The sequence below is a fragment of the Eretmochelys imbricata genome, chromosome 13 (genome assembly GCF_965152235.1).
Source record: "Eretmochelys imbricata isolate rEreImb1 chromosome 13, rEreImb1.hap1, whole genome shotgun sequence".
Classification (NCBI taxonomy): Eukaryota; Metazoa; Chordata; order Testudines; family Cheloniidae; genus Eretmochelys; species Eretmochelys imbricata.
In genome coordinates, this window is record NC_135584.1 from 5,837,003 (window position 1) to 5,857,720 (window position 20,718).

Below are 20,718 nucleotides of genomic sequence, written 5' to 3' on the forward strand. Positions count from 1 at the left end.
CTTCAGTGGGGAACAGGATCGATCCTTTAGGTCCCATCTTGGCAAACCATCAATGGCCTGGATCTTGCAAGTTGTTCTACATGGATGGACTCCCTCCCTGGTTAGGAGGTCCACTGCCTTGCAGCGCGCTGCCCTGCTTAGAAACGGCTGTATCTTTTGGATCTGAAATTAACAAAACAAAACCAAGAATCCTGGCCTTGCTCCATCCAGTTTGTATTTTCAGGGGATATTGCAAAGTGTAACCAACTAAGGACCAATAGAACTGTAGTTATTTTTATTCCCTGTCTCTAATGTGCTTGGATCAGCATTGGCTGCTCAGCAGATTACGTTGTATTTTATAAATTGTCTGCAAATAACCTCACTTTTGAGTACGTTCCAGGGCGCATTGGAAGTGTGAGAGTTGGGGTCAGGCCCCTCCATGCATTAGGGAGGCCTGTGGCAGAAATCAGATATTTCTGCTTCTAATTGATTTTTAAACTCTCCACAGATTTTTGTGCATTAAACAATGGGGCAACAGGAACACGGATACATTGGTGTCATGTATGGTTTGCATTTACAGAGGGGGTTATTTTGCTTTGATCGAGGCAAGGGACTGGCTCAGTACAGTCAGCCAAATAGCTGTCTGGCTGAAATGGGGTAGGTTGAGGTTTTAAACAGCAGCAGAGTTTGGAAATGCAGAGGGTTTCACTCTGAAATCAGCTGCTGAAGTCATTCCAGTTCCAATCACATTGTTACATTTGTGCCTAGAGACCCAGCCAAGGTCAGGGTCCCATGGTACTAGGGGCTGTACAAAACACAGCACGAGACAGGCCCTGCCCCTACTACCTGGTGGTTACCTGGCAGCCTGCATGAAATGACTTGTTGATGTCCGCTGTAGTGGACAGGTGTCCACCTCCCTAGCTATGACATCACAGTTGTCGCTAGCTGGCTGCCTGTCTGGCATTCTCTGAACTGAGGCCAAGGATTGAATAGCCACAGGCCACCAACCTGCCTTCTTCCCGCCGGAGCTGATCCCTCCTGCTCAGGATTCAGCCCACTGGCAGGGAAAGATTGGGAAGATGCTCTGCTGCTGCCCTGTGCTGAACTTATTCTGTGGGTAAATAGACAACATTATTCTCCTGGGCTGCTTGGACACTTTGTGCCGGCACCCAAGTGTTCAGTCAGCCGAGAAGCTAATTGCTCTGTGTTTAGGAGCTGTTTCCGCTTTCAGCGTGGCTGGCTGTTGGCGCGGAATAGGCTGGTCCAAGGATTTGACGTCACTCTGCATCCTGATGGGGGAAAGCAGGCTGTGCATCCTTGGCCATGCCAGCTGTGGGGAGATCTCTTCCAGTATCTGCCTGCATTAATCTTTTCTATCTGTCTGTCCATCCCCCTAGCTACCTGCCTATTTATCTGTTGATGTTTTTAGCATGTGATATCTGGGCAGCTCCCAAGAGACGACAGGCTGGATTTCCATGTAAAGTAGAGGTGCAAGTCCATTGACTGTCCATAATATTTGTGCTCTGAAGTCATAGGTGCTATTAAGAACCCCCCTTCAGACCCTGAATTCCCAATAGACCGGCAGTTTAATTTTTTTCCGGCATTCCCTCTGGCAGTTGGGGCCATGTTTTTATTTTCCCAATGTATTTGTAAACTCTTGTTCTGCTCTTTCCACTCCTACTATTCCTTACCCTCTCTCTTTCGCCTTCACCGCTTTTCCTATCTCTACCGCCTTTGCAGTTGTGAACTGTCTCTGTCAGAGAAGTGAGTTTTCTACTTCCTTGGGAAGGCTGCGAGATTTGCGGTCATTCTAGCCTTCCCCCGCAATGGTGCCAGACCTTGCTCCTGTTGCGGAGAAAGCTCTACGTCAGACTCTGGAAAGTTAGACCCTGGAAGGTGGTGTCGTCATCATCATCGAGAGAGCGGTTCTGTAACTTACTCAGGGTCAGTTCCATGCAGATCCTGGAAAATTCGGACCAAGACTTTGAATATAATCCAGTAAAGTCTATGGTGAGCCAAAACTGTGGAAAAAGCGGCATTCTCTTCTACACCATCAGAAAAGCAGCTCTCTGCAATGAAGGAGCTCCCAGCAGGTAGTTCCACTGCTCACCCTCTTTTCCACTTCTATCCACACCATGCAGGGCAGCACTTTCCAAAATAAACTTCTCAGCCTGTGACATTTGCAGTCTGAGCCCTTGTGCTGTAAACTTCACGTAGCCTGCGGCTGCTGTGAAATGTGCCGGGCCCTAAACACCAACTGAATGCATCAGAAGGAGCAGTGCAGTCCAGCAGCCCAGATGAGTGGTTCCCATCTTGTGTTTAAGAGTGACTTACAAATAGGCCTGGAAGGGTGAGATTTGTGTCGGTAAATGTTTTTCACCGCGCGCACACACTGATGGGAAAAATATTTCCTTTGATGATACTCGAAATCTTACAAGTAAGAAAAATGCTGCTTGAGAACTTCTTAGAGTTTGTTTTAAGGATATTTACTTCATATGTTTTGACAGGTGATGTTGAGAATTTGTGTATTGATGGTTATAAAGCTTTAACTTTTTGAACCTCATCTACTGTCACTAAATAATTATTGTGTGCCACCCTGTTTTCTGATGCACTCCCATCCCCCTAATTTCTTGCAACTGTGAAAAATTGGAAAAAAATCCTTAAAAACCAACATTATATAAAAAAAAATAAAAATTAAATTCTACCAAAACTACTTATAAACTATTTAGTTTAACTGAGGTTGCTTTTGTCTTGACTGATTGCTGATCAGATTTGCATACCAATTAGATGCGCGGTTGCTGTGACAGCACACCCAAATTGGTTAACTGTGCAAACAAATATACCTTTTTGGTCACTGGTGCATGCAATCTTTCATTTGCCTGGATAATCATAGAAATTGCATGTGCAAATCAGATGTGCATTTGCATGGGCAATGACCTCTGTAGCTTTTGTATTAAAATCTGACTCCACGCTCACCAGAAAGAAAATATGAATAGCCTCATATGTCAGGACGATGTTCTTTACTTTTCATTTTTATATGTTTACCCTTAAATTGTTTAGATCACAGAACAATTTGTTGCCATTTTATAATTATTTTTAACCTATGAAATGGTGTTTTATTTTGCTCTGTGATTTGTGCTCTTATGCCCTATCAAAGCTTGTCCTATGGAAGACTCACCGTCTAGTATTAATTAACACCAAGGATTGGAAGAGTGTCTCATAAAAACCAGAACACTGCAATTCATTTTTAAAAATTAGGACAACTTGATGCCTGAATGAAAATAACTACAAGGGGCGCTAGCAGGGGAGGGCCCTGAGTTACTACGGAGAATTCTTTCCCAGGTGTCTGCCTGGCAGGTCTTGCCCACATGCTCAGGGTCTAACTCATTCCATATTTGGGGTCAGGAAGATATTTTCCCCAGGGTCAGATTGGCAGAGACCCTTGGGGGGTTTTGCCTTCCTCTGCAGCATGGGGCCTGGGTCACTTGCAGGTTTAAACTAGTGTAAATGGTGAATTCTCTGTAACTTGAAGTCTTTAAACCATGATTTGAGGACTTCAGTAACTCAGCCAGAGGTTAGGGGTCTGTAACATGAGTGCGTCAGGGAGGTTCTGTGGCTTGCGATGTGCAGGAGGTCAGACTAGATGATCACGATGGTCCCTTCTGACTTTAAAGTCTATGAGTCTAAGTGAAGGTAACGATATGCCATTGAGGATTCAGTTTACCTACGGCCTGCGCTGAGAGTTCTTAACGTATCTGTACACTACAGCTGCTACCCCGGCACAGCTATGGCACTGTAGCGTAGACGCGTCGTACGTTGGGATTTTTCTGTTGACGTAAGTAATCCACCCACCTGTCCAAGACATCGTCGCTAGGTCGATGGAAGAATTCTTCCATCGACCTAGCCATGTCTACACAGGGGGTTAATGGACCTAACAAAGTCTCACAAGCCATGACATTTTTCACAGCCCTGAGCCATGTGGCTAGGTCAATCCAATTTTTAAGCGTAAGCCAAGGCCTTCGGAGGCACCTGGGGACAGGCTGTAATCTGTAGTGGGGCAGCTACTGCAGTTGCACAAGCTTTGGGCCTATCTCCATTCAGAAGTTGAATTGGTGTAACTATGTCAGGGGAGTGGGTTTTGTTTTTGTTTTCACCCATACAGCTAGACCGTACAAGTGTGTTTGCAGTTATACAGTGTAAAGGTGCACTTAGACTGGCATGGCGATTCCCTTTCCTGTATGGGAATAACTAGAGTAGCATAAAGCACCTTTATGCCAATATAACGGCATTAGAGGGGAAGTACTGGTCTAATTATACAGCCATAACTACTTTATACTATAGACAAGGCCTTAGTTACTACACTCTACAACTAAGACTCCTCAACAGGTATCTGGGCTATCGTCAGAAACTTTACACGTCTCGGGTGTATTGCATTCACATGTGTTTGTTTTTTCCTTCTGGTTTTGAACAGGCTGCTGAACAATAATTTGATCAAACAAATTGCAAGAAGGTCCTTTGAAGCTCTGCAGAACTTGAAATATCTGTGAGTTGGCCCCTCTAAATCCTATAACATCCAATAGCTTCTATAACTCTGCTAGTCAAGTGCATACTTTGTGTGGCCAGATCTTCTAGATGGCACTGGCATAAGTATATCCCAGCTCGTTTCCAATGAGAATGCTCCAGCTGGGTCCAGCTTTCTAGCTCTTTTCTTCATAATTTAAATACAGCAACATCCAATTATCCTAATGCTTCACATTTCTCTGTTCTCCTCTCTCCCCAAAGCTACCTGTACAAAAATGAAATCCAGAGTATCCAGCAACATGCCTTCAAGGGGCTCCAGTCTCTGGAACAGCTGTAAGTACAAAAGAGCTCTGTTTGCTGCTTGGGAATATGATTCCCTTTAGAAACCCTCACTAAGACACCTCTGAACTGCTGTACATGGCACTTAAGACTGTGATGACAGGACTTCAGGAAGGGTTGGTCCTTCCACACTGACTGGTCAATGCTGAAGACTGTTCTTATTTTCATTCAGTTGCCCATGGCCCCAAGGGATATTCCAGCAGCTGGAGATCCCTGTAGTGTAGGAATGCTCTGGCCATGTTTCCCTTTCCCTCCTTGTCCCTAAACAGTTTCCTCGTGCTGAGAGGTGATGGGGAAGTGTGGGAGCCACTAGAAGACCTTTATCCTAAGTGGGGCAGATCTTTACAGAGCAAGGCCCAGTATCTGGCCCTTTGTTTGAATTTTGGGGATAGGCTCAGTTTTTCTTTTATCCAATCCAGCTCATCCATTGCTGGAAGTGAATGTGTGAAGCGAACAGGCAGCTGGGAAAGTTGAGTATCTATAGCAATTGTCAATATTGTGATGTTTGCATGCATAAAATTTCTGCTGAAGTCCAACTTTGAGGTACCATAGAAAGTCTTTCAGACCATGCCTCCTGGGATGCCCCGGGACGAAGGGAGCCTACATTCTGCCTAGCCACTGGATCCTGGAACAATGATGTTTCAGCATTCTGTAATGATGCCCTCTCTGGCCATAGTTAATTGCTCTGTTTGTCAGCTAGAGCAATTTTTCTTTCCAACTGTCAGCACTTCACGGCCAAAGTGGTATAAGAAAATCAAGGGGTAAAGCATCCTCGCAAGTTGGGATGGCTTTGTGCATGCACATGGGGGACGGGGGTCATGAAAAATCCCTGAGGTGGGTGCGCATGTGCCCATGCACAGTGAGGAATTGTGAGCATGGAAGGCAGGAGGACAGAAAGTACTTGAACATGCTGGTGGCTGCAGCCAATGGTGAGTCCTTTCTGCCTTGTGCATCATCACCAGCAGCCAAGGTTCTGGAGCTGGAACATAACTGGCTGCTTTGCTGTATGAGGAACAATAGGATTCAACTTGCTCTCTGCAGTGCTGACAGTATCCAATATATCTGATACCTTTTCCTCATCAACAAGCTCCTCAGAAAGGTTGAGAAGAATCCTGGGGAGCAGATACTGTCCGTGCTGTAGTGTAAGGCCTCTTTTTAGAGATGCACTTCTGGCCACAACCACATTTTAACAATGAACAAACCAGATTTGATGTCAGAGGGATAAAATCCCCCATCTGTTTCCAATCCCTGAAACAGGCTTTTCTCCAAGCAAATTGGCCTTGCTCAAATCCATCCCAAAAGCCAACTTTTCAAGTAAAACTAAAACCTGTTTGATGGACAGTATCAGCTGCTTTCCTCTGGAGAAATAAAAGCACGCAACTGAGACTTATTAAAACACACTCCAGGCTATAGAATCTGAGTCATGGTGATTTGGTCTTTATTCTGATAGCCAATCTTCTATCATGATTCATTCCATTATGAATGGGACAGCTGCGTTCTGGCTTATGCAATCGTTTCTCAAACCAGTTGGATGCAACTGGTAGAACATAGACTTGTAGAGTTATCAGGGGTCACCGCTGGAGCTATACTTGGGTGACGTAAGGGGAGGAGGCTACTCCTGCCACTTTGATATTTAGGTATTTTTCCTAATAATTTCAGAACAATGCTAAGGTTGTGGGTTGATGTAACAGCTCGTGGGCGGGGAGGGGGTGGAACCTTGATTATCCCTGTCTCTGTTCGTTTGTTGTCATGCGCTCCTTCATCCCATCCATGCAAAACGCTCCATTAAAACCCTGTACCATTGGATGGCAGGTGTGACTTGGAATGCTAGTGGAGCCGAGAACATCAGCCCAGAATTAGTACGTTTTAGCAGAGCTGGGTTGCTCGTGTTAAGCACAGGTCAAACTTTTGCCACTCCATTGGACCACCCCCGCTAGGGAAACCCTTCCTCGGTGCCACGTAAGGATCAGTTGTCCCCACTTCCACTGTCATTGTTTGACAGGTTTAAAGTAGAATCAGTGGTGGATTCTCTGTAACTTGAAGTTTTTAAACCATGATTTGTTACCTTCAGTAACTTAGCCAGAGGTCATGGGTCTATTACAGGAGTGGGTGGGTGAGGTTCTGTGGCCTGTGATGTGCAGGAAGGCAGACTAGAGGATCACAATGATCCCTTATTGCCTTAAAGTCTATGAGACGGCTATCTTAACTATGGTGGGGTGTATAATCCCACATCAGCAGGGAAGGGGTTAAGGAGCTGCTTTGGGCTGGAGTAGCTGCAAGTCATGCCAGGAATGCAAGAGGAGTTTAAAAGGTGGAAGCTCCACTCAATAGGAGGCAGCCCAGGAAGGGAGCAGGCTGTTAAGCTTCCCCGCTCCCCAGAAGATGCCTGAGAGCATGTGGAACCTCTGCCCTCACAAATAGGGAGCACAGATTCCCTGAGCTAAAAGGGGGAAGAGATTTTTATCCCGTGACTTGCGCTGAAGACCCAGCGGACTCTTTGGTCCCCCATTCAGGGCCCCTTTGAGGAAAGAGGTCGATCTCCTGGCTAGCACTGCCTCCAGGTTTTTCTTTTTCTTTCTCTTTGCCCTTTTGTTTAACTTTGACTTTGGGTTGTTTGTTCATTTCACTGGAGACCTCACAAGGGAGAGAAAGAGCCAGAAAATCTCAGCTGGAGGGCTGAGAGCCCACTGCCCCAAAATCACCGCAGAACCCTTCCATTAGGCAGGCTGGACTTATGCGAGTGCACTTTCCAAGTAACATCCAAACCGGGCGCTCTGAGGAGGACAGATCCTTGACACCAACCTTGTGTCTTCAGGGTGTTGGGGAGCACCTATGTAAGGCTACTTCTCCCCTTCCCCCAGTCTTCCAAAGGACCGCCCCATACAGATGCTAGGGAATGCTTTAGGCAGCAGGAGGGAGGTGAGGAAAGCCCTGTACTGTTGCAGCCACTAGCTCCAGTGACAGCTTCAGAAGAACCACATAAAGCTCAGCTTAAGTTAATAGGGTCTCCCACCGAAGCAATAGTACAGTAAGTTGGTGGTGGTGTTTCTAGGGCTAAGGGAAGAGCTTTGAAAGTCTGGCCTATGGGGTTTTTTATTGTTCAGTATGGCAGAAGAGTTGACGGCTGACAGAAGTTTCTTGGAATGAATCGATAGGGCATGATTTCCCAACCCGGGCTGGTTTTGCACATGCAAATTGCAGATACAAATGTGAAGACCGTCTTCTGAAAATCTGCCCTGGACTGTGCACTGGCTGATTGACTGGTGGACATTTGTCTGGACTTGTAAGTCAGTTTTTATAACACCGTCCCTTGTGCTTTTCTTTTTGTGCCAGTTACCTTCATTTCAACACCCTGGAAGCCTTGGAGCCAGAAACCTTTAGTGACCTGCCCAAACTGGAAAGATTGTAAGTGAAGAGGAAGGGGGACTCCCCTGCTCACAACACTCTTGACTTCTCATGGTGTGGCCCTTTGGAAGAGTTTCCATCTTGGGTGATGGATAGGAAAGTTTCTGGAGCTTTAATTTCAGGATCTGATTTCTTCTGCTTCATTGCCATGGAGCAAAGCCGGGCCTCTAAAATTAAGGGAGACCTGGAAATGAGTTTCCTCAAATCAGAAGACTTTAGGTCCTTGCAAAGCAGAAAGGTTGGTGAGAATATTAGGGGCTCTTCCCAGGATGTATTCTGTGCATTCTGACACACACAGCGGGCCCTGTAACTGGCCAAGCCGTATTAGAATTCTGTTCCTGTTCACTTCTTTTCAGGTCAACATTAGTCAACTCTTGGCACCAGTGCCGGAACGGGGTGGGGGGAAGGCAAGGGGCCATGCTCCCCCACACATGGGCATAGTTTGGAGGGGCGAAGAGGGAGGCTTTGCCCCCCACACTGCAAGCCTTGGGCAGGCTCGGAGCAGTGCCAGCAGGGGCTGCACTTCCCGGTGGGGGAGCTGATCACGGTGCTGCAGGTGCCAGAGAGCGGCTGGTGGGAAGGGCAGGAGGAGGACAGGCTGCGCGGCTGGTTCCCAGTGAGCTGCATGCAGCTGCTGGAGGTAGGAGACCGGCTGCACCAAGTGCTGGGGAGAGGGGGGCGCAGGGGTCAAGGTCCATGAGGGAGTGCAGGTTAGGAGAAAAGAGGGCTCAGGAGAGATTAGGGGAAGGGGTGCAGGAATTTGCCTTGTCCCCTACCCCCCACCCCCCCACTTCTACAAAGGTTCTGGTGCCCTTGATTCTTGGGCAGTTTGCATGAGAAAATGAGGGGGAAATACAGTCAGAGAAAAAGATAACAAGAAAAATGTGTGTAATGCCCTGGAATGGCTAGAGAACTAAAGCTTTTCTTTCCTACTCCCCAGTACTACTTAAAGGAACAACATCGCAGCCAGAACAAGTCAAGTGGAGGTTCACATTCCACATTCAGTTCAACAAGCCCTCTCTACATTGGCAAACAAATGTGCTTTATATCCACAAACACTAGAAAGAGGCCCTGAGAAAAAGCCAAGATTCAAACATCCCTGAACTTGAGGATAATTAGGATCTGGATCAAGAGGTTCTAGCTGATCTTTGTAACTCAACAAACTAAAACGGATCTAAATTTCAGAGAAGTTAAAACTCGGAATTTAAACTTCAAATCCAAATTGTGAGGCATGGATGAACTCTAGGGCACCATGCATGCATCTCACATACTAGGCTGCCTGTGTCTTCCTCTCCTGTTCCATTGGTTAATACAGTGAGTTACTCACTATCATCTGTCAATTTTCCTTTGTTCAGAATTTTAGATATGGCTGCAGACCCTCCCAGTAATCTTAGACTAATTATTCCATCTTGCTCCCGCCTCATGCATACTGGTGTAACTAACTTCCTGTTTTTGTAAGAACCAGGAGTCTTGAACCATATGTCTCAGAACCCAGAGCTGAGCTTTGGTTTTATCTAGAAATAGGCCAATGGTCTGGTTATGGATCTGCACTAGATTTAGGATAGTGTTTGGGTTCAAGGTCCTGTTGATTCTAGGATCAGGTTTGGGTTTAGATTTTTAAGGGCACTGGGCTAATATGAGATGTTCTCATGAGATGTCTGCCTCCTTGAATTGACATCTTATAGTAATGGCTGCTCTCACGAAATTTCAGCAGTATCTGAATCCATGCTCAAAATAAGTCCCTTCTTGTTTTAGGTCTGAGCTAGAACCAAAATGCTAGGGACGGGTCCAAGGCTAGAGATTCAATCTCTTCCTCCCTGCCCCTTTCAGAATTTGAAGTGGTTTTGATTTAAGAATCTGGTTTGGGGCTTTTTTATTTCAAATCCTGAGTCACTGTTTCCAATCCATATTCAGCATTTGATGTTGTATATTGCATTGTGTTCACTAGCAAATTAACAATATCCCTATAGCCCCTAGAGAGTATCAAAGTATCATATACACACACTCACACACACACTCACTCACTCTAAATTCTGCACATCAGCAAAGTTCTGGTGACCACTCTTAACGTTTAAAGTGAGCCTTGACCTGGGACGTTATCTGTATAGTGTAGAACTCTGTGTAACACTTTGGCACTCTTTGGCACTCTGTGTAACACTTTGGCACTCTTTGGCACTCTGTGTAACACTTTGGCACTCTTGATATCCCCATTGCAGATTCTTGCACAACAACAAAATTTCCAGAATTCAGCCAGGAACCTTCTCCCAACTGGAATCCCTCAAACGGCTGTAAGTGGACGACATTGCCAGCAAAGAACCATAGTTTTGTCTTTTATCACGCGGCCAGGACCTAGAGAGCAATTGGACTGGCTGGCAAAGGTTCCGGTTAATGTAGTTCTGGGACAGCTGTTATGTCTAGTACACTGTTGTGGCAGCCACACACAAGAGAAGACTTAACCAGACTTAGTGGTTTCTTCACGTTGGTGACTGAAATTGCTGTAGTGTCTTCTGCACAATGCTGCAGCTGAGGGTCCCTCTTAGGTCTCAGTCCTACAAGGTGCTCAGTACCCTCCACTCCCATAGCGTGGTTGAGCTCATCCAAAGCCCATTGAAGTCAATGAAATGACTCTGCTTGTTAGCCATCTTGGATTCCTTAGATCGATACACACAGTGAAAGGAGAAATACAGCAGTAAGAGAAGTCTTTTAGTATTTTTTATAGGGACTTGGGGTATAGCTTTGTGCTTCACTACACAGCCAAGGAGCATGGTTATCTTGCAACAAACACAAAGCTTATCATGTGGGATTCTTCACTTAACCTGGCTTTCTCCAGCTTTTCTCTTTCTTTCACTTAAAAATCCATCGGACCTTAAAGCTGTTTGTTGTTATGATCTTAGGAAATGAGCAGGGTGAAAAGTTTTGTGCACAAATCATGGGGTTCTGCCATAATTGAAAAATCTGCAGTAGGATCATGTTTCCCCATTCCACTGCAGCCTTCTCTACATTTGCTGCACACAGAAAAAACTCCTTCTCATGTTGCATCGTAATAATTAATTAATTGTAAGAAGTTGTAAAATGTTGCCCAAGAGTCAAGGATGAGTGAGATGTTTGCAAAATGTGCTTACATGGTGTGAATTTTTGTACTATCAAATATTGGTTTAATGAAGCATTGTACCCTTTTTCATTTTTCTTATGCAATTTTCACAAAGTGAAACCCAAGAACCTTCCACAGCTGAACTTCCAAAAGGGAATGTGGTATAGTGTAAAGTTTTCTTCGGTGTCCGTTAGCCCTGCACCTAGAATTGACCCTAGTAATGAAATCTGCAGGGAAGAAAGGACAGGATGAACTCAGATACCATTACTCCCGTCTCCCAAAGGTGGGGCATGGGTTATAGAGATGAAAACTCCTCTCCAGTCATGGCAGCATATGCTATACAGCATCTAGCATTGGGGGTACCAAGCAACTGATCCAAAGCATGTTAAAATCAATGGGAATCTTTCTACTGGCTTCAGTGGGCATTGGCTTAGACCTAAGAACCGGAACGTTAGATTGGTAATGTTATTCCCTATATAGTAATCTGAAATTTTATACCTCTGCGCTCCTTTGTATGGGCACGATACACAACCACAAACTGTGTAGATGTAAAAATGTGTCCATAACATTTGTGCTTGTGTTCCCACAAATGAATTGTGGACACCAATATTGGTAGCTGGACAGTTAGTGAACTAAATTTCTAGTTTCAGGCCAGATAAAATAGCTGCATAATAGGCAATGGTGCATATTCTAACTATCCAGGTATAATTTGGAATGAACAAGCAGGGGGAGCTAAAACAGGATTTCTACCTTCAGCAGTTAATAGTAGAACTGAACAAAAACTGGAATTTCCATCCTGCAGGAAATTTTGATATTTCAGCATTTGTTTTTATCCCAAATCGAGACACACAGTTAAAATTAGATCTGGTTGGAAAAACTTCCAGGGAACCCTTTTCCATTAGAAAATGCAGTTCAGTCAAAATCAAAATGCTTCAAGAAATAGTGTCAATTTTGCGGCTGATTCATTTCAGGGAAGAAAACAGGAGGGAAAGTCTTAAAATGTTGAAACGCCCCATTTTGACATTTTGGAATGAAACGTTTAAATTTTTTATTTTGAATATAGAGAGAGATTTGAATGAAGTTTTGAATCAACTTTTGATTTTGAATGTTGTTTATTTTATATTGTATTCTATGTGATAACATAAAAAAAAGTAGAAATCTTAACTAATTATTTTGATCTATCCAAAATATTTTTTCAGAGTTTTCTTTTGCAGAGAATTTCTAGATTTTTGGCTGAATTGGAATGAAAACAAATTTTGAAATCTCAAAATCCTGAAAGAAACAAAATTTCCATCTTCTGCATAGCTCTAGGTGAAATATTAAAATTTTTCACGGAATGAGAAGTTCTGAAATATTTTAGTTTTGAAAATGCCAAAATGAAATATTTTGGCATTACCAACCAAAATGAAACACTTTGACACTTCAACTTTCATTTTGATTTGTTGAACTGACCCGAAACAAGATGTTTCAGATCACTTCAACATTATGCTGTATTTCCCTATGGTTGTGCATTTCCTCTTGGGGGTTGTAGTTTAATTTGCTTGATGACCCATTCTCCCCTGTGAGTCAAGCACCCTGGCTCGACTACATCTGCCATGATGCACCACACTATTCAATTAGAGGGGCCACTGGATTGCATCATGGGAGATGGATTCTGGTCAGGGAGTCTAGCCCGTAGGACAGAATGAGGGTCTGAACTACAACTCCCATGAGGCAATGTGCCACAATAAGGCTCCAGTTTAGCATTCAGTTGACTTGAAATGAAACATTTTAGGTCAGTACAACAAACCGAAACATTTTGATTTGGGTCGAACCAGCTCTAATTCATGGTGTCATTGAACCAATGTGTATTTATCAGAAGCACTGATAAATTGGGGGCCAGATTTCCAAAAGAGCTCAGCCCTCAACAGCTGCCATTTTAGGCACCTATACAATAGGGAGCTGTTGGATGCCAATAACTTCTGAAAATCTGCCCACTTCAGTTAGGTCCCTGGGCAGGAGCTATGAGCTCTTTTCAGAATCTGGCTGTGAGTCTATTTCGTAGTGTAGCCCAAACCGTTGTGTATGTTTGGGAAGGGGCTGGGAGATTAAATAACTTTTCTTTGATCTATGTCTCACAGACGGCTGGACTCCAATGCCTTGCTCTGTGACTGTGACTTGATGTGGCTGGCCGAACTGCTGAAGAAATATTCTGAACAGGGCAATATTCAAACAGCTGCCACCTGTGAGAATCCAAGGGAATTACAGGGCCGGTCCATCACCACCTTGACAACCCAAGAATTTAACTGTGGTGAGCATGCTTTTATTATTAAATCTATTCACCCAGTGATGCTCAGTTCCGAAGTTAGTGGGATTGCACCGGTGTAAACAAGAAAGGGGGTTGGCTCAGCATCTGTTTTGTTTTTTTTTTCTCCCTATGGTCCTGCTTTGCATCCACTTCCACTGCTGAAATGAGAGAGGACTAATGAGGTCAAGTGACTTGATCAAAGTAACATACTGGTGGTTGACAGCACACCTAGAATTTATGCCCAGGACCCTTCTGGCCACTACTCCTTTTCTCTAGCCATTAGACAACACTGCCCAGGTCAGTTACTTTTCCGCATCAGTGCTGCAAGTAGGAAGATGGAGACTGGTGCTGTCAGCTTCCCAGGTCAATAGACCATTCACTTAAGCTAAAAGAGCACCTCGACTGCAGTCAGTGTTTCTTTGCATATGGGCATCAGTAGAGGCATCCGTAACCTTAGTTAAATACTGTGTCATAGGTACCGTATCAACTGAGCAATAAGATATATGACATGAGTGTCCCATCGGGCATGTCTCTTTCGCTGTAATAGTGATAGGTCCCGATTCAGCAAGGTACTTAAGCACATGTAGGGTGACCAGGTAGCAAGTGTGAAAAATCGGGACGGGCTGGAGGGTAATAGGAGCCCCCATAAAAAAAGCCCCAAATATCGGGACTGTCCCTATAAAATCAGGACATCTGGTCACCCTAAGCACATGAGCAGCCCCACTGGTTTCAGTGGGACTCCTCATGGGCTTAAAGTTGGACACAAGCTTATGTACCATGCTGAATCAGGGTCAAAGGCTCCAGAGCACGTGCTTAAATTCATCCCAGTTCAGCAAAACAAGAACTGAAGCATGTTTAACTCCCATTGAAGTCCACAAGACGTGAGCATGTGTTTTGCTGAGTAGGGATGGACTGCTGCATTGGGGTCATAGTGTGTAAGCCCATTTTGTAATATAAGGGGTAAGGCCTAGGATATTGTACCCATATTTTCAGCCACTGGGTCAGAATTGGCCTGGGATTGCTTGGGGGGGGGAGGAGGACGTGACTTATTCATCTCTAGGCTTGGTCTAATTAGGCTTTAACTTCATCCTACCCTGGAGTTCCCCAACACATGTATCTTAGGTCAGTATTCACTACCTTATACAAATGCCTGGCAGTTACAAGAGTTTCCCCAGAGTTCTGTTCACTCATGCTAGGCTACATGTCACAATACCTTCCAATAGTACTACCCAGCACTTCGCATACGCAGATAGGAAACTTGTCAAAGTCAAGGTACATTCGTTTTATGGCTTAGTACAAGCTGGGAAGGTGCTTTCACGGACCGACACCTGGAATGCTAGCATCCAAAACAAAAATAAGGAAGGGGCAGAACAACAAGTTAAGGAACGGAGACAAATTGAGGGGTTGGATTTTAGTGACCTGTAAAGAGTTTTGTACCGTACTGGCTTACTTTCACCTCTGATCGTAAAGAATCTTTTTCCTGTACTATGTTCTTACTGGCTTTTAGCAATAAACCTGACTAATGCTGGTTATGATACGTCATAATGAACCAACGTGTGGTCAAGCAATTGACTATACAATTTATCAACACTAGAGTGGGTTTTGGTAAATGGTGTTTTTCAGAGAGGCCTCGCATCACCACCGAGCCCCATGATGCTGACGTCAAGTTGGGAAACACAGTTTATTTCACCTGCAGGGCAGAAGGAAACCCAAAGCCAGAGATCATCTGGCTACACAACAAGTGAGTCGCGCCCATAGGCCCTGTGGGAGTGGCTGCTTCCATCAAGCGGCAAACTCCTCAGTTACTGCCTGTGATTACAGGAGTCATTTCACAAAAATTAGAAATGCATGTTTCATTAATCGTATTTACCTTCATTTTAGTAGCACTCTCCAATGAGCCTGTCAATAAAGTGCTGTCTTCGTCTCCATTTGAAATGTCTTCCCAGGGTTGATACTTGCCCATAAATGTACTCTGCAGGCTGAAAGAAGTGGTCTCTCAAAACATTTTATTCGCCTTTTGGTGTGCTTGGCGGCACCATGTTTGTGATATATTAGCCACTAAACTGCTGTCTCCTGTACTTGGTTTGTCCATGGAAGTGTCAGCCCTTGAAAGGGGAATTATTGTGCTCTATTGTGGTGCAGAGGCTGCAGTGGAACGTGGCAGGGAAGGGGTTAACACGCCATCCTGCCAGTGCAGACACCGCTGCTGCATGATGATATTGGGTCCTGAAAAGTCACAGGGAAATGCCTGACGACAAAACGTTTGGGGCTTGAGCAGTCGTTCATTCTTCATGTTAAAGTCTTCCTTGCTTTCCTTTGCTTCTCTTTCATGGGAATGTGGGCGAGTGAATAGGATGCTCTTAAAAATAAAACCCAAATGATGAATGTTAGCATCCCTGCTGACACCCTGCAGGCAGTTTCACTCCAGTGCAAATTTTTGTGGCTGAGTTATATTGCTCTCAGAAGAGGGTTTTGTGATGGAAATGCTGGCAAGCTCCCACTCAGGGCAGTGCGAATGGGATCACACTAATATATGTTCACCACACTGGAAACCACTATAACCGGGCAGTCACACTGGACAAGGGGAATTAATAAATGCTCATCAGGCATGTTGTTCTGCCTGGCAGATCCATCTATATTTTGGGGAGAGAAATTTCCTCTCCTCCTTTAGTCTTCTGCTGCCCTCCAAGGTTCCATCATGCTAGGACAAATGATATCCAACAGGGTGACCTCCTAACGCTGGCTGGGTTCCAAGAGTTGCAGCTGAATGTTGGGAGAGAAAAAAATACTTCACAGCTCTCAGGTCCTGGAATGGAATTCCCCTGTTTTATTAGGAACCCACAGTGAATTTATACCTAGCTCTTCTCCTACCAAAGAACCTCCAGCCCTGCTGAAATGAAGTTGGCTTTGCATAAAGCTTTAGAGATGATTCCATCATGGCTACTGCTTGCATAACTTGATGCTATTTTATATGTGCTTTCACTGGTTCTGTTTTAATCTCTCTGCTATAAAAAGATTCCTACGCTTACACTAAACCTCCTAAAAAACAAACTTAATAATACAGCTGGGTGAACTTTACCCAAGTGCTATTTTAAATTTTTTTTCCAAAACTTTGAACCTTGTGAAAAAATACTTTTTCTTAATCATTTTCACTTTTTTCCCTATTTCTCAACAGCTTATAGTGCTGATGGACATTTTTTTCCAAAGTTTGAAATTTAAATGAACTTTCTTTATTTTAAATTTTGAAAAAAGGAAGTTTCAACAAAATATTCACAAAATGTTTTGTTTTTTTTTTTAAAGCAGCTCAGTCTAATGTATTGAATACCATAAAACCTGTCACTTCTCCCTAAGCAAGCAGGGTTTCTGATGGGATCGCTACTAAGAGTTAGCAAGTTAGATGTTATTCTAGCTGCTTAACTGCTATGCTGCATGTTTCAATTTTCAAGGACATTCCTGTCTACAGAGACAGGCAACCATTTAGTAGTCATTTTAGGGCAGACTGTCAGGGGAGACTTTACTTTTGTTCTTTCTTCCTTTATAGTTCTCTTTGCCTGCAATAAAGATTCCCCTGACTGAAAGTATCTGTGTATATCGGGGTGGAGAAGCAGTGCTAAAAATCATTTAGATGGTTTTATTGGATCCATTGGTATAATGATATATTTACTTGCAGTATATTATTCACCTGCTGAATATATCTCTGTTTTGAGTTCCAGATAGTGTGTGGTTCTTAGTGAACAAGGGAGAGAAAGCTGGAACTCAAGCTGAGAGGAAACTTGAATGTTTCTGCCTGTAGTTGTTTTCTGTATAAAATGAATACTAGCTATGATTCCATATAATGACAGTTGGTGGAAAAATATTTGCTGTCAATTATGGGGAGCTAAAAAATAATCTGAAGAGAGACACACCTAATATTATGCATGCAATAAATAAGTAAATCGTTTGATGATGATGAATAGGGGGAAATGGTAGCGTTTTTTCCTCTGTCCCTGCAAACTCAGCCTCTTTGTGCCTGGCTATGCTTTTCAGTAATGAAATTGACATGAAAGACGATGGGCGCCTTAACTTGCTGCAAGATGGAACCCTGATGATCCAAAACACCAAAGAATCCGACAAAGGCGTCTACCAGTGCATGGCCAAGAACATAGCCGGAGAGGTCAAGACACAGGAAGTAGTTCTGCGCTACTTTGGCACTCCATGTAATTGAGCCTTAAAGACTTCTCGATGGTCCAGATTATGGAAGGGAGCCAGTCAGATTAAGCCCGTCAGATTAAGCCCTTCCTTTATTTATGTACGCTTTGGCAAGTGGCTTCACACGTGGTGCTTTGAAGGCTCCTAGCCGGCTGGAGGGGTGTTATGGAGCAAAGGGAGGGATGGTACTGGTGAAGCCATCATTCTATGAATCCACCAGCCATCCCAGCCCCTCAGAAAATGAACATAGCACATGAAGGCTACTGCTGCTCTGAGCAGCTAGGGACAGGTTCTGCTCCTGCTCCAGAACCTTCAGAAAGAAGGGCCTCCTCTCTGTAACCCTAATACAGCCCCCTGGATTGTTTCCTCAGGCTGTGCAGGAATGAGGATTTGCCCCAAGGACTCGGCTTGTGTAGCAGAGAGAGTCGGGAGGCCCCTATAATTCATTGAGTAAAAGTCCCTGGATTTGTGTTGTTACATTAATTATCTGATGATGTTTATATCTAGTAGCCCCCGTGGTGTGCTAGGCACTTTCCAGACAGGAGTCAGGGCTGAAGTACGTCTTCTGGAGGCAGAGTCCTGAGTCCAGAGAGAGAAGGGGACTAGAGGAGGGGAAGTTTTAAGGGAGGTAATTGAAGGTGGTAAATAGGTATTGGGAATTGCAGGCTTAAGAGTATAACAGTACGGAAGGGGAGGACAAACTTCCCGGGAAAGAGGATCTGCACAGTCTCCAGGGACGGGCAGAGCATGGAAGCAGAAGAATCATAGGTTTGGAGTAAGCCAGGCGTGGGGAGGTTTGTAGGGCAACATGGTTTTGTGGATGACAAAAGCAAGGGGGAAAGGGAGAGTGGAGGAGAGCGATATCGCAGCCAAGTCAGTGGAGATGCAGAGTGGTAGAGGAGTCCTTCATCTTGCTGGTTTGGAGGTCATGGAAGGGCGGGGTGGAGGGAGGCATGATGACACCAAGCAGACTCTGAACACATTTGAAATGCATTCTGGATCAAGTCCCACTTTTCAGTGGCAGATTTGTTCTAATTTACCGGTGAAGCTTGCTTTGCCCCTTTCTGGAGAGGCCTGCGCAGGAGAGGGCAGCAAGGCCGCTTGTGTCTGAAATGTGTCCCTTGCTTTCAGCCAAGCCCAGTTTCGTGATCCAACCCCAGAACACGGAAGTGCTGGTTGGGCAAAGCGTCACCTTGGAGTGTGGGGTCTCTGGGCACCCACCCCCGCACGTCATCTGGACTTTGGGCACAGGCTCACCACTCCCGAGCGATTCCCACGTTGCCATCACCAGCTCGGGAGGGCTGTACATCCAAAACGTCACCTTCTTGGACCAGGGCCAGTACAACTGCAATGCCAGCAACTCAGAAGGCTCCATCCAGGCTACGGCAAACATTATAGTGCAAGGTGAGGGACTCTATGACATTTGCTGGTGTTAAGCACTCAACTGCTTATCAGTCTGCTAAACCCAGTGTACTGGGCCCTGTTCCGCTCTCAGTGGCTATTCCTGTGTGGCTGGGTTTGGTTTTCTCCTACTGCTGTGCCATTGTCTTCTCCCCTCAGATATTCCCAGGTTCCTGGTCATTCCCACTGATCAGACTGTGACTGAGGGGCAAAGCGTGGATTTCTCCTGCACTGCTGAAGGCCGTCCTCCACCTGTTATCACCTGGACAAGAGCAGGTACTCCCCCAGTGTTACTTTCTCCTGTAAATACCCACCAGGCCTGGACGATGATAGCTAGGCTACTGCTCTGGGGCATTCTGCGGCCGATGGCGAGTTATCACCCAGCTGAGCTGAAGGTTTCTCACCCCGGTGAGATGTCGGATCCTGCGACATCCTTTGGGCTGGTGGTTGGTCTGGGATTGAGGTGGATGAGTATTGCGTGGCTGTTCCCACCACTCACTGGGGCTCACTGCAACTCTAATAAACGTTTGTTATACTACATGAAATACCCAGCTTCTGATTCACCCTCTCAGCTGCTTCAGGAGTGGCGTTAACATGGTCCCGCTTTGTCCCTCCAGTGATTGGAAGGCCAAGGGGGCACGACACAGTCCTATAGTCTCTGTCAAGGACATGAAGGATTCTGGTGGGAAAGGGGGAGGCTGATGTGAGAGTACCAGGAGCCTAAGGCGGTCACTGAAACCCTTCCTTAGGGGTCAAAAGAGGCTATTTGGTTTCTGTATCCTGTAAATACCAGTGAGGTCAGTTGCTTCTGTTCAAATGAATTTCCTTTACCTTTGATGGATTAACTGCTGACCTCAGGGCTGTAGCCCTGACTCCACTCTCTAAAGAGTGATTGTGCTGGGCTGAGCCTACAGGGCCGGCAACTAGCGGGCATTTGGGGGTGAGTGAGTGGCTACTGTGGCAGCTGGGCTCTGCTAGGCAGCCAGGGGTGAGTGCAGGAGACACTGGTCAGAAGCAGCTCTCCCCCTGGCATTCTCCTCATCCAGCGCAGCATGGATCAGCACATGGCACAGCCCCAGGGGCAAGGCCAGCCCTGGCCCCAGCCTATCCTGCAGGGTGCTCCCCTGGGCCCACCAGGGCTCCTGCAGCTCACTGTTGGGGCAGACCGTCCCCAGTCGCAAGTCGCCCCCACAGCGTCAGCCCCTCCCCTCGCTGGGAGCTGGCCTGACCCACCCGTCCCCTCCACCAAGCCGGGACACTGCGCAGGCCAACGAAGCCACAAGCAGGGAGCAGAGCCCGCCTGGCAGGTGCATGCCTCTTACCCTGCCCAGGCACCAGCACCCTCTTGGCCACGACACCCCACAGCAGTTGCCCACATTGCCCACCCGTAAGGCTGGCCCTGACTACATTACATCATCCAGGATAACATTAAGAATCAGGAAAAGAACAGAGATTCTTAAGCCCCTATACATTCCTAAGTAGAACTGTCAGAAGGAAGGAGGGATTT

General features: G+C 45.5%; 1 protein-coding gene across 1 annotated transcript in view; it reads left to right on the forward strand.

Annotated features, from left to right (window-relative positions):
• Positions 1-20,718, forward strand: part of LOC144273522 (peroxidasin homolog) — a 62,283-nt gene that overhangs the window by 24,720 nt on the left and 16,845 nt on the right. Inside the window, exons 3-11 of the mRNA XM_077832143.1 lie at positions 4,451-4,522; positions 4,762-4,833; positions 8,173-8,244; positions 10,461-10,532; positions 13,456-13,625; positions 15,246-15,363; positions 17,649-17,818; positions 18,942-19,214; positions 19,371-19,487. Of these exons, the coding sequence (XP_077688269.1) occupies positions 4,451-4,522; positions 4,762-4,833; positions 8,173-8,244; positions 10,461-10,532; positions 13,456-13,625; positions 15,246-15,363; positions 17,649-17,818; positions 18,942-19,214; positions 19,371-19,487 (1,136 nt within the window). The remainder of the gene's footprint in view (positions 1-4,450; positions 4,523-4,761; positions 4,834-8,172; positions 8,245-10,460; positions 10,533-13,455; positions 13,626-15,245; positions 15,364-17,648; positions 17,819-18,941; positions 19,215-19,370; positions 19,488-20,718) is intronic.